Source organism: Silurus aristotelis (genome assembly GCF_946808225.1).
Source record: "Silurus aristotelis genome assembly, chromosome: 18".
Lineage (NCBI taxonomy): Eukaryota > Metazoa > Chordata > Actinopteri > Siluriformes > Siluridae > Silurus > Silurus aristotelis.
Genome location: NC_139591.1, coordinates 2649502 through 2667198, shown reverse-complemented (window position 1 = coordinate 2667198; position 17697 = coordinate 2649502). Strand labels below are relative to the sequence as shown.

Sequence of the window (17697 nt, the reverse complement as noted above, 5' to 3'; positions counted from 1 at the left end):
AAAGCAATTTAGCAAACAGGATGTCAGGTACCACACTGTTTTTATACCATGGTGGAGATAAAGTGAGATAAAGGCAGCAGGTGCAGTCATTAATTTTTCTCTATTGATGAAATGGGCATTTTTTCATTCAGATCGCATCGATTAGCAGTACATGAAGTGAAACTGTGGTCCACATCAGTGGTCGTGAAAGCACTTTTTTAAGACTCTCGGCTTTTTGTGTGCTTCTTCTTTTCTGGTGTAAGATGACACTAGCTGAGCAATGCCCTTTCAGGCCTATTGAAGCTGGTCTGCTTTTTATGGAAGTTTTTGTGGTTTTGGCTGCATGTCAGAGGAACTGCACTTGCTACCTGTGCTCGTTTTTTTTCTCTTTCAAGTCTAAAACAGTGCGTTGAGATTTTCTGAGTGTCAGATGCAGACTGTTCATTTGGACTGTGACTAAAAGGACAACAGGATGTAAAACTGCTGCTTTTTATTTATTTTCGGTTGCATTCATTTGCCTCTACTATGGCTTCAAAAAAAGAAATGCTGCTCCAATGGCTTTTATTACCCTCGCTTTATTCACAGAGATAAATGAGACTAGGGTGGTGTGATGCAACTTGACATGAAGTTGAGCCGAGAAATATTCACTTGTCATTTCAATGAAAAATGACACCTCGTTCTCAGTTTAATTTTAAATGTCCAGGAAACAAGTTCATGTTATCATGTATTATAACAGCTATACACAGTTGTTTCCTCACCAGCTCTCTCTCTCTCTCTCTCTCTCTCTCTCTCTCTCTCTCTCTCTCTTCTCTCTCTCTCTCTCTCTCTCTCTCTCTCTCTCTCTCTCTCTCTCTCTCTCTCTCTCTCTCTCTTTCTCACTCTCTCTCTCTCTCTCTCTCTCTCTTTCTCTCTCTCTCTCTCTCTCTCTTTCTCACTCTCTCTCTCTCTCTCTCTCTCTCTCTCTCTCTCTCGATGGCAGAAAACTGCTGTTACAGCAATGATGCTGAAGACTCAATTCAGAAATGTTAAATACTCGTCTCCTTACAGAAAGCCTTATTATTTGAATTGCATCTTCTTCTAATATATATATATATATATATATACACTTAATCCCCAACACTTGTACAAGTGTTGGCGATTAAATGTGTTTGAGTTGTAACAATAATCAGACAATAATTTAACATAATCAGATAATCAAATTAGACAGAGTGCATTAATGCAAACCTGTGATTTTATTTATATTTGGCAGATTTGATCAGAGCCGGATGGATCTATCTATCCATCCATCCATCCATCCATCCATCCATCCATCCATCCATCATTTGTCCTACTGTCTATCCATCTATTAAGTCACTGCTTCATTCATCTATCTGATTGTACATCTATCTATCTATCTATCTATCTATCTATCTATCTATCTATCTATCTATCTATCTATCTATCTATCTATCTATCTATCTATCTATCTATCTATCTATCTATCTATCTATCTATCAGATATCTATCAGATATCTATTGACATCTTAAAGAATATATTAAATATACCCCTGCAGCTGATATCATATCCTTGCTCTGTTGAGTTTGCCCGCTGATAATAATATTTAAATTGACACAAATATGACGGAATATAAGCGCATATGCAAATTAGCACAAAAAAAAAAAACAACAAAGTAAAAACAGTAGAACAATAGTAACACAAAATCCAGTGCCTCTCTGGAAAAGAGCTTTTATCCTGCTTAAAACCAGTATGATGACATGATGACATATAGCATTTCTCTTTACCAGGAAAAAAACTTATTATGTTCCATTGATCCATAATTCAGTTTATACCCCTGTTGAATTCTCATATCTGTTTGGTCAGAAGGAATTGATTAGTTTTAATAAAAGTCAATAAAAGCTGACAATACTCATATTTAATAGTAATTTATATAAATATTTCACTATAGTCAATCATGAATCACCACCAATGAATAAAATCAAACCCATTCTTGTACAGGTAAAGAGTGAGTAGGACTTCTTTGGGCAGTCAGAGGAGCAGTCATGGCAGACCAAGTGCAACTTTTGCCCTTTTTCTATGGCAACATCACTCGAGAGGAAGCTGAGGACTATCTGAGACAATCAGGCATGGGCAATGGCCTCTACCTGCTTCGCCAAAGCCGCAACTATTTGGGTGGCTTTGCGCTGTCTGTGGCCTACAACCATCAGTGCTACCACTACACCATCGAGAGGGAGATGAATGATACATATGCAATAGCAGGAGGAAAGTCCTACCGCAGTCCAGTTGATGTGGTGGACTACCATGCGCAAGAGTCTGATGGCCTGGTGTGTCTGCTAAAAAAGCCCTGCAATCGACCCCGGGGCGTTGAACCCAAGGTGGGGGCTTTCGAGGACCTAAAGGAGCAGCTGATCAGGCAATATGTACAGCACACATGGAAGCTGAAGGTCAGTGCTAACCACTTCTCTGAATCTAGAAATATTCTATTGTATTTTGATAAATGACTTTTAAGAATAATATAAAAGAGTTTGTAGCTCATATATCATATATGTCAGATGCTTTTAGCAATAATGAATGTTTTTACAAATATAAAAGATGGCTAATTATTAGTAAAAGGACTGTAACGCTGTGCCGGTGCTCTTAACATTTTACATTTACATTAATAGCATTTGGCAGACGCCCTTATCCGTCTCATTTTTCTCACTTATACAACTGAGCTCGAGATGGTTAAGAGCCTTGCTCAAACGACCAGCAGTTGGTAGTGTTGAAATTTGACAAAAACATCAATGTTCAATGTTTTAACCACTGCACCCTGTAGAATTGTACAGTATTTATTTCACACTAAAAAACACCTGTACTGCTTAAAAATTGGAGGAATGAACTGATTTACAGTAAAAATACCAAAAACAATATTCTTTAAAAAAAAAAAGTGAGTACAAGCTAAATGAGCTTTAAATTGCATCTCTGAAGGTTATATGTTCGAATCCCAGCACTGCCAAGCTGCCATGGATTGGAGTTCCTTAAACTTCTGTTTTGTTTTTTAAATGGCCTGAAATATGTTTTTTCTTTTCACTATTGAAATAAAATAGTGCTTCTTTCGGCTGCTCCTGTTAGTGGTCGCCACAGTGGATCATCTGTTTTCAAACCACCCTGTGGTATCTTTATATTTTTTTCTTTTACAGTATATCACTTAATATTTCCTGTAGTTCTTCTACATTTGCCTCTTTTTGCCTACAAATTATTATAATTAATATCAATGAATTTTTTTTACACAATTATACCAACTATACTTTACTTGCTATATTTACAGTTCATTACTGGAAATATGCGTTAATATACTGTAAAAAAAAAAAAACAACAACAACAAAGATATAAAGATATTTTTGCACTTTTTGGTACCTGCTAACTCCTTCTTTCTGTATGATTCATGTACATTTACAGTAAAGTCATTTTGGAGTAAAGTTCAGCTTCACTAAAGATGGCAGAGAGGTTTGGGGTATGGAAAAAAAAAAAAAAAAAAAAAAAAAACAAGGTTCATTAATATTGAATGATCCTTGAACACCACAATCAATGACATTCAATTTCATGTGAACGTTTCTCAATCCACTATCGAAATTATAGTAATGTATTTAATAAATGTACATTTACAACCTCATTAACAATATGTAACATCAATAGAACAATATGTCTCAAGAAATTATGCAAATGATGCAAGTTCAGAAACTTTCAACCAATCACCAGCCCTAAAGCTTTCAGTGGGTAAATCTGGTGCCAAATAAATGTTTAAATAACGACTTAAATACACGCCAATAACCAGACACATATTCAGTGACCTAAAGTATAGTGATGATCATATTTTTACTGGCACATCGCACCACATATTTTAACTATTTATTCAAATGTATTCACTGGAGTATTGTATATGCTCGAATTGCCTTCATATCGCTCTTCTATGCTACAAGGGGAGATCAGGGTCTAAAAATACTTAATTATGTACTCACTCATGCACAGTATCTTCATTCATGTGCAGTAAAAAAAACAAATAAACTAAAAACTTGCCCATTTTGAATGGTCGAAGATGATCACAGTGGTGTTATCAGTTGCAAATGTCGCTCTTTTTCTCTCATTTCATTTCCTTCTCGGATTTTTCTGCTTCTGCATTTTTTTTTTTTACAAATAATTTTTCAAGCGTTACACTCTATAAAGGTTTTTATTTACCGACTTCCTGTTCATCTCCACACTGACAGCGAAGATATTACATAATAGTGGTGAACGTCTTTCAGTATTGGATACTGTTTAGTAGAAAACAACCAGAAAATACCGGAAAATTGTATGCAGTATTAAAAAAACAGCAAAAAAAATCTGAATAAAAACTTCTATTGATTAAATTGAGTTTTTGATGTGACCTCCCCTTACACTTGAGCCATAGCCATGAACATAAATTGAATTAAAGCATATATATGTATGTAATCCATAAAGTAGATTTGTCTTGGGTTTCTAAGAAAAAATACTGGACGTATGTTTGAGGTTTTTTCGTAAACTTCCTTTTTTTTTTGTGAAGGCTAACTGGAAATTACAAACTGGAAGTGTTATTTTTGTCTAGTTTCTGATAAGGGAAAAAAAAGGCTAATATTTTTAGTTTCTTAATTAAATCTTAATTATTTTTATATTGTTTTCAAGAAGTCAAATATTTTTTCAATATTCAATAATTTTTTCAATAATAAGAATAGCTCTAATTATTATAGAATTGTGAATGCATGAGCGTTTCTATTCTCTCTTTCTATTCTTTTAAGTAATTCACTGTATTTATTATTATTTTTAAATCAGGGTGCCTCATTGGAGCAGGCTATCATCAGTCAAAGACCTCAGCTAGAGAAGCTGATTGCCACCACAGCACATGAGAAGATGCCCTGGTTTCATGGAACCATCACACGAGAAGACTCTGAGCCACGTTTACTCAACAGCCCTCGAACCAACGGCAAATTTCTGTAAGTTTGGAAAACAGGGCTTTCTCATACAATGGATGAGAGGAAAAAAATACTGTAAGATGAGATGTGCAAAATATATATATATATTTTTTAAACAATAATTCAGAAACACTGTGAAGTATGTGAAGTAAATTCATATTGCTAATTATATATATATATATATATATATATATATATATATATATATATATATATATATATATATATATATATATATATATATATATATATATAACATACAACATTTTTATATATCAATGGCAATCAGTATTTAGAACTGGAGGACTCCAGATGTCCAGAATCTCCTTTTTTATTATTATTATCTACTAGGTTTGTACATTTTGTAGTATAAATTCCATAAATATTTTAGCTTTTTAGCACAATTTCTGGGCTCACCATAAACCTATAATTTTAGAATCTATATATACTTTACATAATTCATCATTTTCCCTTTAGAATAAACCTCAGAATTATGCAAATTGCATTATATAAATAATGAATTATTCATACACTGGTTAAAAAAATTTATAAAAAATTCATTTACCAACATTTCTCCAAACTTTATACACAATAAATGAACTATTTAAGTTCTCCTGCGATGGAAGTCCAAACTGAGCATAATTTACTCCAGACCAAACTGGTTTTGTTTCTGAGTGGATTCTCTGTAGGTTTTATTATGGGTGTGTGCTTACACAACAAACACAACACACACGCACAACATGCTAAAAAGAGAGACACACACAAAGATCGAGAGAAAGAGACAGAAACCAGCAAACACTGTGGTTTCCGCTCTCACACTTTTGGCAGGACTTCCTGAAATGACCCAAAAAACTAGTGGGAGGTGGAGTCATAAGACATTTGCATGCGTGTGTGTGTGTGTGTGTGTGTGTGTGTGTGTGTGTGTGTGTGTGTGTGTCTGTCTATTTAAAACGGGGCCACAAAATGCATTGCAAAGAATTGTAATAGCAGTTTTAATGGCACCCTTGGTAAAGAGGTGTCAGTAAATAATACACAAAATAAACCTTTTGTTTATTTGTATTTAAAGGAATGTATTAAAAAAAAATACAAAATTTTAACTTTTTTGGCATGTCTAGATTTTTTTGGAACACGGAGCATCTGAGGTATAAGATTACTTTTAGTATTTTAAAGAAATATCAATTATTAAAAGTTATGAAAGTTATAAAAGTTAACTATGTTCAACTTTTATTTTAACACAAGCCAAAAGATCATCTTCAGTGCACTTTCACACACGCTGGAATTTTGCCATAAAGACAAATATCATTCTTCTAAAAAAGATTTGTTCAGTTGGTGTTGTGATATTGGTGGTGGACACTCCACAGGTTCTCCTTTGTGTTGAGAGCCATGGTTTCAGAGCCAATCTGCATTATAAGCGTCTTCTCTTTAAATGTATAAAAAAAGATTTGCCTTTATCGGGCTCTTGGTGGATTAAAGCTGAGAAATGTGCAAATTAATGTTACTAGTGGCAACCAGTATTATAGCTGAAATAACGTTAGATCGAAAGCATACACCATGATAATGTGTCCTTTTTCCTTGGTTTCTCTAAACTTAACAGAATCCGGCAGCGAGATAACAACGGCTCCTTTGCACTTTGTCTCCTCCACCATGGCCAAGTCATGCACTATCGCATTGACAGGGACAAAGCTGGCAAACTCTCCATCCCAGATGGCAAAAAGTTTGACACACTTTGGCAGGTATTGAATGTATACAGGAAGCTAACACGAACCTACATTCTAAAGTTAATATATTGAATAATTTTGTATATATTTCTTGTAGCTGGTAGAGCATTATTCCTACAAACCTGATGGCCTGCTCCGAGTGCTGACTGAACCCTGCGCACGACCCGAAGGTAGCCATGATTTCTAAAGGGAGGATGAAGGAATAAATATTTTTATTGTTATAATGGATAAATAATTGGATGAATAGAATTATGGAAAGACGGTTGAAAGGATGAATGTTTGGATGGATAAATTGATGCAGAGAGGAATAAATTGAGATATTTGGTGGCGTGGACAGAGGGTGGGAAAGAGGATAATATATGGTTAGTATAAACATATAGTATATATATGATTGAATAATTGATTGGATATATGAATTTAAATTGCATATATGAAGGGTTGGATGGTTGATGTGTAGATGAATGGTTGGTTGGTTGGTTGGTTGGTTGGTTGGTTGGTTGGTTGGATGGATGGATGGATGGATGGATGGATGGATGGATGGATGGATGGATGGATGGATGGATGGATGGATGGATGGACGGATTGATAATGTATAGATTGTTGGTTGGTTTGGCTGGATAAATGAATGAATAAATGAATGGTTGAGGTATAGGCAAATGATTGGTTAAATGGATGGATGGATGATGTATAAACAGTTGATTGGTTTGATAGATGGATGGATGATGTATAGATGTTTAGTTGGTTAGCTGGATATATGAATGGATGGATGTTTATATATAGATATATATTTATATATAGTTGATTTGTCATATGGTTGGATAGATGGATGAATGGTTGATGTACTGTACTGTATAGAGGATTGATTGGTTGTATTGATGGATGGATGGATGGATGGATGGATGGATGGATGGATGCATGGATGGATGGATGGATGCATGGATGGATGGATGGATGGATGGATGATGTATAGAGGTTTGGTTTGTTGGCTGGATATATGAATGGATGGATGTTGATAAATAGACAGTTGATTTGTTGGAGAGATGTATATATGGATGGATGGATGTTTGATTGGTTGGCTGGATGTATGTATGAATAAATAAATTATTGATTGGATGGATTGATTGATAAGATGGAAGGATGAATTGAATAAGGTGTTTAAGTTAAACAAGAAACTTTAACTTTTTTTTTAACAATTTACGATTTGTGTTATTTATGAATGTTCCTGTTATTTGTGCTCAGGCCCACCAGCTATTCCTGGAAATCATCCAGAGGTGAGTGTTGCTTTAATATTATTATCAACTAAGCAGTTTAAAAGAAGCAAGAAATGTTCAAAATATTTTCTCTTTACATTTGCAATAAAGTCATGCTTACCCTTCATGATTGACCTACAGAATGTATTTACTAATAAAACTGGATATTTATCGGAAGCTATTAGCATTTTGTTGCCAGTTAATTAAATATTAAATCAAAATGAGAGCATATATAAAATAATCATTTTATGCGAGTATCATCTGCTGTAGTGCATCACAATATTGACACAATCCTTCATGCTAGAAACTGAGTCTTGAGAACTGTGACTGATTACGTACTTGTCATTTATCTTTACGCTTACAGAGCACCTCAGTTCCTTCAGAATACCTTATTTGACGTTTTCTTCTTTTATTAAGCCATGATTATATTCCTTATGCTTGTGCATGAAACACCTCATGGGTTACATTAAATATGTTTAGGAAATAACTTTTCTTTTTTTTTTAAATTGTGGTTTTCTAACAGCTTGGCACAGGTGGAATTCTCTCCAGAATCCGATCCGCTTCCTTCCCCAAACCTGGTCTCAAAAAGGTGCACAAACATACCGTCCCCTCCTCTCTATCCCGGTGGTCCGATGTCTGCCCAGCTGTCATCCACCAATATTCATGCTCTCAACTCTTCCTCCACTTCTCCACTCTCATCTCCACGGCATCCTTCCATTCATCAATCACCGTCCCTTTTAACGTCTAGCTTTGTGTGCCATGTGACATTTGAAGCTAAAAGGCTTTGTGTTTAACACACACACACACACACACACACACACACACACACACACACACACACACACACACACACACACACACACACATATATATATCTCTATCTATACACATATATATATATCTTTTACATACTGATACCTAATGTGCACACAGCACGAGTCAAATGTTTTGGACACACCCAAAATTAGTAGAGTTTACAGTTTACACTGCTGTTACTCTTTTATATGTTGAGTAACAGTGTAAAGCTATTAAAATAAAAAAGCTGAGAATTATACAGTGACCAACAATGTGTGAAAGAATGCATTACTGGCATGCATGATGTTTTCTTATTTTTAGAACATATCTTACTAGGAAGAATTATTGCAGCAGGCAGCAGGTCACTTGTGTGTTGCATGTGGTTCATTGTATCTACTGTTGCTTGTGCACACACGCACTTTTTTCAGTATATATAATATATACATTTATATAATGAGTTACATTAGTTAACGTGGAAATTACGCACAAGCTACCTGAATTAGAAATGCACACTCATGTTTGTCTTCCAACGAGTGCGAGGTAAAAAAAATTACAGAGCAAATTAGTCTGAGGGAACATTCGAGACCTTCATTAGGTTCTGTCGTGTGATTGCATCATACATACTTTGCATGGAATCAAAAATACTTTCATACCAAAAAAACTCAGAAATTGCTCAAAACCTCATACATTTTCATATATTAAAAATAGATGATCAGCTGTGATGTTTTTTTGCTTGCTAGTGTGAATTTAGGTTTAATCATGTGTGTCCAAACCTTTTGACAGTTTTTGTGTACCAAAATTTTATCCAGCGCCACCTAGTGCTCACTGAGAAAAATACCAACAACCTTTTACTGATCGAACACTTCCTACACTCTTAGAAAATAATGTGACATCAAGACCCTACAATATTGTTTCAGTTTGGAAAAACTTACCGGTTCTGCATGGACCAATGATTTCCTGTCAATAAGGGGTCTTAACTATTCACAGAACCATTTTTTTCTAAAAGTGTATATCTGCACAAGTGTATCTCTTTACCTCTTGTGCCATGAGTTAATCCTACTTGAATTCTCTTCTCTTTCATGGTCATCCATTAGAAGAATATAAATATGTCCATATATTTATTTTAGTAAATAAAAGGTTTTACGCAAAGGGCCATGAGGGAGACTTGAGAAACAGTGTGTGGTGTGATTTGCTTGTGTGTCATTTCATGGACGCAACGTGCCATTACAGTTTTTCTCACTTGCTTACAAATCACTCGAGGAATGAGTGCTTTGCTGTGAAACACATTTCTTGAAATTCTACACACATTTTGGCAAAGCTTGGTTCCAAGTGGATTTTACATGTTTAAATTGGTATCAGAATTGCAATGGATTGCTTAAGTAAATTCTGTAAATAGAAGAAAGTATGAAGTAAAGACTCAGACATTCATCCTATCACATATATATATATATATATATATATATATATATATGTGTGCCAACTGTGCAGAATGTGTCCTCTCATTTTGTTTGTTGAACTTTCACTGGGAAAAAAAAAATTCTGCCTCTCTCATTCTTAAATCATGGCTAACTAATGTATCATGAGTTTTCCATTGGGACTGATTCCACCTTCTTCAGTCATGTGTATTGTCCCATTCGAAAGCTCTCTGGCTGAACCCCTGGCTGGCAGTAACCATGTCATATATTATTCTGTGGCATTCCTGCGTTAAAAACCCCCAGCCTATTTATGTATTGCACTGTTGCAGAAACACGCGTATATTTTTTGCATTTTATTGTCTATATAAATTAACAGTGACTTCATTTTTCTTATTCCATAGACAGCGTTTAAGAGGTGTAAAGAAAAGATCTTAGATGTTTGCCCTGATAAGGTCAGTGTCCTTTCACTGATTTCCAAACACATGCATTTAATGTCTGCATTCTCCCATATTGTGGAATTCATGAAAGTTGGAGTTGAAGGTTCTCGGAGGTGATGCAAAGTGGTTTGCAACACGTGTAAAGAGAAAACTTCAACGGCTTGGCAAAAAGAAAATTCGAAGCTATTGAGAAATGTGTGCCAGTGTGCAATAGCAGTATGTAAGCATTCAAGAAAGACTGTAATTAGCCTGTGTGTGTCCATGTACTTCACAGGATTTCAACTCTGGTTCTAGAGTAGCCTTCAACCTGGATATTTTCTAACACACTTCCTTCGACTCATCATCCCTTCCTGAGATTTGTTAGAGCAGGGAATATGTACAAAAATGTGCAGGAAATGTTGCATTCCAGGACCAGAGTTGGGAACTTGTGAATTAGAGCATGTGTGTATGTAATACTGTATCTTTAACATTCTAATCTCGTTCTAATGATGTTTACCGACAGATCACCACATACCTTCGCAGACCTCAAGAATCCGATAATACTTATGCAAAATCGACACTGCTTGCAACAGGTTAAGTCCATAATCAGATCATAATATTCCAACAATGTGAAATCTCATCTTACATGTTTTAAAGCTTGACTGATTAATGCTGACAGGAAATAACCGAGTTTCTCTTTCCTCTTTTTTTTCACTCTAAACACAGAGGAATTACCCATGAGCACTAAGGTGTACGAGAGTCCATATGCTGACCCTGATGAACTACGCTCAACCACAGTGGACCGGAAAAACTTATTTTTGGAAGATGGAGAGCTCGGCTCAGGCAATTTCGGCACAGTGCTTAGGGGCACGTACCAGATGCGGAAGTGAGTTGTTTAGCGTTGCGACTTTTTCCCTGCTCTTATACAAGTTGAGCATGTGTACAGATTAACCAGTGATGGACGAAGTATACAAACCATGTGGTTAAAAAAAATATACAAACTAGGTAAAATATGACTCCAGTAAAGTAAAAGTGTCCCTTTAAACTTTCACTTTTGCCTTTAAATTTACTTAACTATTCAAAGTACTCTGATTTGTTATGGCTATATTCCATAGATTGGTAAGAGAATTCTTGTAAGAAGAAATCATACAGGACTGAGAGAGAGAAGGCACTTGAAAGTGAAGGACTTATTCTCCTTTTTCTACTTTACTTAGAAAATACAAAAAAACGCACAAATAAGGACACGGGTGTTGTGGCAAGATAAAGTCAGGAGTTACTTTCATCATTTTTACTTTTAAAATGTTATGATGAAGAAATGATGCTGAACTGTATGTTCGTGCCACAAAGCGGCAATCATACGTTTTCAACAAATATTGTATATTTGTTTATTTTATATAAACATGTACAGAAACATACTGTACCATGTTACATATCTTAAATGTAGCTGCTAATTATGTTAAGATAAAGAAATAAAACGTGTTTCATGGTCTACAGGAGGTTTACAAGATCTAAAGCTGCCTGTGTGTGTGTGTGTGTGTGTGTGTGTGTGTGTGTGTGTGTGTGTGTGTGTGTGTGTGTGTGTGTGTGTGTGTTTGTGTTCCAGAACACAGAAACCGGTAGCAATAAAGATCCTTAAGAACGGAGAAAACAACGATGCAGTAAGAGATGAAATGCTTCGTGAGGCTGAAGTCATGCAGCAGCTGGACAACCCCTACATTGTGCGCATGATCGGCATCTGTGAAGCCGAGAACCTCATGTTGGTCATGGAGCTGGCTGAGCTCGGCCCTCTAAACAAGTATCTGCAAAAAAACAGGTATAAGAGATCTGGGACAGAACGTCTGATATGGGTCATCTAGGTTTTACTAAACACCTTGCAATTTCAAATCTAGGAGACTGAAGATACATTTCGTCTCTGAGACGTTTCACTTATTGTCACTTAATTTACACCTTTAATTTAACCCTAGAGTCCTGAGAATCTTTTATTCAGTCATACATTGATTTATTGTGTTTTTTTCCAATGCGTAAATGAAGAAATCGCATGTGATGATGGCACTGTTTTTTCACACAGACTCCTCACTAAAAACGTCACCGAGCTCGTGCATCAGGTCTCGATGGGCATGAAGTACTTGGAGGAGCATAACTTTGTTCACAGAGACCTGGCAGCTCGCAATGTGCTGTTAGTCACTCAGCACTATGCAAAAATCAGCGACTTTGGGTTGTCCAAAGCCCTCACCAGTGAGCAGGACTTTTACGAGGTAAAACATGAATTATGTGCAATCTTCAGTGTTACATATCATGAGCTAAATACACGAAGTACAAGAGCTTGGTGAGCACTGGATCAACCATAATGTGTTAATTAATCTGCATGAGATGAAGTGGATTAGCTGCTACAGATTTTACAAGAATTTAAACGTTATTATTTATTCCCACTTGTTTAGTCTAAAGGTCATGGAAAATGGCCTGTGAAATGGTATGCACCTGAATGCTTGCACTACTTCAAGTTCTCCAGTAAGAGTGATGTGTGGAGCTTTGGGGTGCTGATGTGGGAGGCTTTTTCATATGGACAGAAGCCATACAAGGTATGTGACAGTCTCTGTTTTACACTACTGACTTTCTGGTCACCATCGCAGGGCATCTAAAATTAGGTTCCTTCAAAATTGTTGTCAAGATTGTTTTTTTTTTCTATACAAAGAACACTGACTAGATCATAGGTCAGAATTTCAGCTCCATCCGTCTCCATACCCCCTGTCCTCTAGATCTGCCTCGATCAAACTTACCAATGTCCTCCCTCACCACATCCATAAACCTCCTCCTTGTTCTTCCTCTTTTCCTCCTTCCTGGTGGCTCCATTCTCAGCATTCTCCTACTGATATACCCCATGTCCCTCCTCTACACATGTCCTTACCTTCTCAATCGGACCTCTCTCACCTTGTGTAGCTGGAAATGATCCCAAACTTTGGAAACTTCTGCTTTTTTATTCTGCGGTGTTTTCTGTGTTTCCTGTCCAGAGTGCTCCAGAGTTTAGTGGGTGGTGCGTCAATAATAATGGTCGTGGGGGAAACACAGTGCTCTGTGTGTCGTTAAATGGACTAAATGAAAAATAAAGCAAAGAGAATTTACTGTGCTTGTTCAGGAGACCTGTACTGTACCTTTTTTTACAGTTTCATATGTAGAATGTATACAAATATTACCAAAATCTAAAATAATACTACAGGATATCAGCGTAAACCCCCCTTCTCCCCCACCACCAATGAAGTTAATTTAGCTAACTCAAAAGAAACCAGAATGTCACTAAGAACCCTAAATAACTGAGGGATGAGTTGCTTTATTGGGCCTCTGATAAATTCTCCTGTGTCCGACTTTAATCTCTAAAGGGTAAGTGAAGTGTTATTTATTTTTATTCTACAGGGAATGAAAGGAAATGAGGTAATGCAGATGATTGAGAGTGGTGAGAGGATGGCAGCTCCGGCAAACTGCCCACCTGAGATATACAACCTCATGAAGAAATGTTGGACATTCAAGTGAGTGACTTGATGTATTATTTATGTTTAGCATTATTACATACAACGTTAAAAATCAGAAACCATATATACACTGTTGAAAAATAGCAAAGCAGAAAAACAACACAGAAATTGGCAGGAGACATGAAATAACAAATGCAACTTCAACAATCAAGCAAAGAATTGTCACAAAGGGGGAACTTGAATCAATAGAGGATCGATACGATACAGGTGCGAAACAAGAAAAGTCGACAGGGACACAATGGCGACATCTGGTGGGTGAACAGTAGAATCACGAGGGAAAGGAAAACAGAAAACGGTAGAAAATTTAATTATTTTGTAGTGGTTTTGGCACATTTCAAAGGTTTTTAAGTTCTGTATACGTTTGGAAAATTGTTTTGCTTCATTCCAGAAATATATAAAAAAAAGCTTAAAATTTGTCTAATTATCTGGCAACACAAAAAAGCATGTTAAGTTTTTCAGCTGTTTAGATACACTATATGGACAAAAGTATAGGGACACCTGATCTTTCCTGCCATGTGTGGTTTCTCTCCAAACTGTTACCACAAAGCTGGAGGCACACAATTGTACACGACGTCTTTGGATCCTGTATAAAAAAATGTTGAGTTCACTTCCCAAACCTGTTCCAGCATGGCATTGCCCCTGCACACATGAAGATCTGCTCTACATGATTTGCAGAGGAAGATCTTGAGGGGCCTGCTATAGACCTCTGATCTCAACTTAACTACTGAACACTTTTGGGATGAATGTGAACGCTGACTGTACCCCAGGCCTCCTCAACTCACCTACATCAGTTCTTGGCTTTACTAGCACCTTGTGACTGATGAACACAAAGGTTCACAAGCACACTCTAAGATCTAGTGGAACATCTTCCCAGAAGAGTGGAGGGAATTTTAAGAGCAAATTGGGACTATGTATAATAATCATAAAGATGTCACTCCGCATATTTTTTAATTGTGCACCTGGCAACCTTCTGCTGTACTTCAGCACCAATTTAAATACCAAGATCACATCACAACATCTGTCACAATACCACAATCATGTAATTGTCCTCTTTCTTCAGGCCAGAGGAGAGACCAGGCTTCGCTGTGGTAGAGCCCAGGCTGAGAGACTACTACTATGACATTTCTCAGTGACCAGTTACCTGCTGGAAGGAAACTTGTTCATGGTGTGAACGACTGGTTACACTGATTACTGTTACATTATTGACCTTCAAACTTATTCCAATGTTGCTGCGTGTTCGTTCGTTCGTTCGTTCGTTCGTTCGTTCGTTCGTTCGTTCGCTCGTTCGTTTGTTTGTTTGCAAATCCAAAGTGTGCAATGAATGCTTGTCTTGGTCATATTTTTCTACACGTCTACAGGCCATAGCAATAAGCAGAGTAGAAAATGAAATTACTGAAATTACCATTACTACATGCAGCTATTTTGTATGTTCGCCTACTGTACTGTAACATCTACAGTTCCTTTCATCTGTAGCATTTAATCAGGAAAATTAACCTTGGCTTTAACTTTCATACAGCGGTACAAATCCTGAAGACCTTCTTGTGATGATGATACACAGTTTTGAGATGTGATGTCACATGACCCAGTGTGATACAGTTGATCTTCCATTTCGCCAGGGTGAGAGTCAGTCAGAAAAGCAGCCTGTAACAGGAAGCATTTGTGCTTTTAAGGAAGGAAGGAAGTTTCAGAGATAATACAGTGTATATAATTTTTTGAAAAATCCAGCATGACTGCTTTTATAGAAAAATCCTCACCATCTGGCTGATGGAATTACCTCCCTGAAATTGCCTTTTTCAGGTAACAGCATGTTTTTAAAGTGCTTGTTTTTCTTTTAGAGTACAGCAATTAGAAGACGATTTAAAAAAAAAATATTTTTATGGTTACATTTAACATTAGTTTTTGACACTGGAGACTCATTCCAATGCTACATTGGAATCTAAATCATAAACCATAACATAGAACAAAAACATTCATATAAAACTGATGATTTCCACATGCTGTTGTATTGCATCACCCAATACAACCGGTCTCCAACCGAGTTACATTTAATTGGTAAAACAGAATAAAACAGCACGTTTTTGTCAACTGTCAGTGTCTGTGGACAAGAAGAAAGTTGACACAAAACAAATATCTCTACTGAGCAGAATAGATTCTTCTGATTATTTTGCTCTTAAGCTGTCTTGAATATATGACAGCTTATTTATTTATTTATTTTTAATCATTATACCCATCAGCTTCCTTTCTAATGGCATGACAGGGGTTTAAAGTAATATTGAATTAGGTGGTATTCTGGTATAGTGTGTAGTATTGCTTCCTCAATATGGGCCCATTTTTGATACTGAGCTCAGGGTAATGTCTATGGAGAATTTCTGTGCATGTTCCTCCCACGTTCCTTATTTTTTCACTTTTTATTCCTCTCTGTAATACAGCTGGATTGTACATGATAAAGACCACATACACAGTTACAGTCTATAGTATTCACATTCTGCTCATGTTGTACGCATGGGATTTTGCAAATCTTTTTAATGACTTAATAATCAGTCCAAAAATATATATGAATGTTTTTTTTTCAATATATTTGCTAGGACTTTTATACATTCAAAAATTACAATTAAAACTGAATACCACTGAAATCTAAACTCCTCCATACGTCGTCTTTGTCCTGATCGTGTAGTGCTAGTGATTAAACATATTATGCTCTTCGTTTGTGTGTTTATTAGATTATTGTTTAAATCTTTTTATTCTGTAACATCCCTTTACATCTATTTCCTGACTTCTTTTATTCAGCACTTTGGCAGCCTCTTTGGAGTTTTCGAATGTGCTTTATAAATAAATTGTCTTCCAGATTTTTATTCTCTAGCAGTCCTCTATGCTTTGACAGAGAAAATACACACAGAGACTAAATGGAAAATGTGATGCATTTCATTGGTCTATGCACCAGCAATTCTTTAAAGAAGTAATCAATAAATAAAATATAAAAAAACACTGTTTGAGTGTGTGTTTTTTTCACGTAGTATTACTACTATTGCTACGATCATGCATCTCCAAATCACTCCATCCTCTACCTGTCTACCAATCTGCCTCTTTCAAACCAACCTGCATGTCTTTCCTCACCACGTCAATAAACCTCCTCTTTAGTCTTCCTCTTGTCCTCCTGACTGGTGGCTCCATCCTTAGCATTCTTCTATTGATATACTGTTCCTCCTCTGCACATGTCCAAACCATCTCAATCGCACTTCTCACCTTATTCTCCAAAACGTCCTACATGCTTGGTCCCTCTAATAAACTGATTTCTAATCCTGTCCATCCTCGTCACTTCACAGCACAGCATCCAGCTCTGCCTCCTGTCTTTTTGTCAATGCCACTGTGTTTAAACCATACAACATAGCAGGTCTCACCACCTTCTTATAAACTTTCTCTTTCACCCTTCTAACACAAATCACTCCTGCCAATCTCTTCTCTACCCACTCCACCCTACATGCACTCATTTAGTGTATAAGATGTTGAACTTCTGATTGAAAGGTCATGGGTTCAAATCCCAACACCACCAAGCTAGGCCCTTGAGGAAAGGCCTTAAACCTCAATTGCTCTACTACTACTACTACTACTACTACTACTATAATAATAATAATAATAAT

At 36.4% G+C, this 17697-nt stretch overlaps 1 protein-coding gene across 16 annotated transcripts in view; it reads left to right on the top strand.

Annotated features, from left to right (window-relative positions):
- Window positions 1–16911, top strand: part of syk (spleen tyrosine kinase) — a 53521-nt gene extending 36610 nt beyond the window's left edge. For 5 of the 16 annotated variants that reach the window (XM_083567975.1, XM_083567973.1, XM_083567974.1 and 2 more), the window contains 14 exons: window positions 1976–2421; window positions 4802–4962; window positions 6536–6674; window positions 6757–6829; window positions 7899–7930; window positions 8433–8498; window positions 10521–10571; window positions 11059–11128; window positions 11262–11421; window positions 12139–12348; window positions 12604–12790; window positions 12974–13114; window positions 13944–14056; window positions 15120–16911. In XM_083567975.1, coding sequence (XP_083424101.1) covers window positions 2020–2421; window positions 4802–4962; window positions 6536–6674; window positions 6757–6829; window positions 7899–7930; window positions 8433–8498; window positions 10521–10571; window positions 11059–11128; window positions 11262–11421; window positions 12139–12348; window positions 12604–12790; window positions 12974–13114; window positions 13944–14056; window positions 15120–15192 — 1878 coding nt within the window. In that variant the 5' untranslated portion in view covers window positions 1976–2019 and the 3' untranslated portion in view covers window positions 15193–16911. Of the gene's footprint in view, window positions 1–1975; window positions 2422–4801; window positions 4963–6535; window positions 6675–6756; window positions 6830–7898; window positions 7931–8429; window positions 8499–10520; window positions 10572–11058; window positions 11129–11261; window positions 11422–12138; window positions 12349–12603; window positions 12791–12973; window positions 13115–13943; window positions 14057–15119 lie in introns of all 16 variants that reach the window. The other 11 variants (XM_083567970.1, XM_083567969.1, XM_083567961.1 and 8 more) reach the window with 4 other exon arrangements.
- The last annotated feature ends 786 nt before the right edge of the window (window positions 16912–17697 follow it).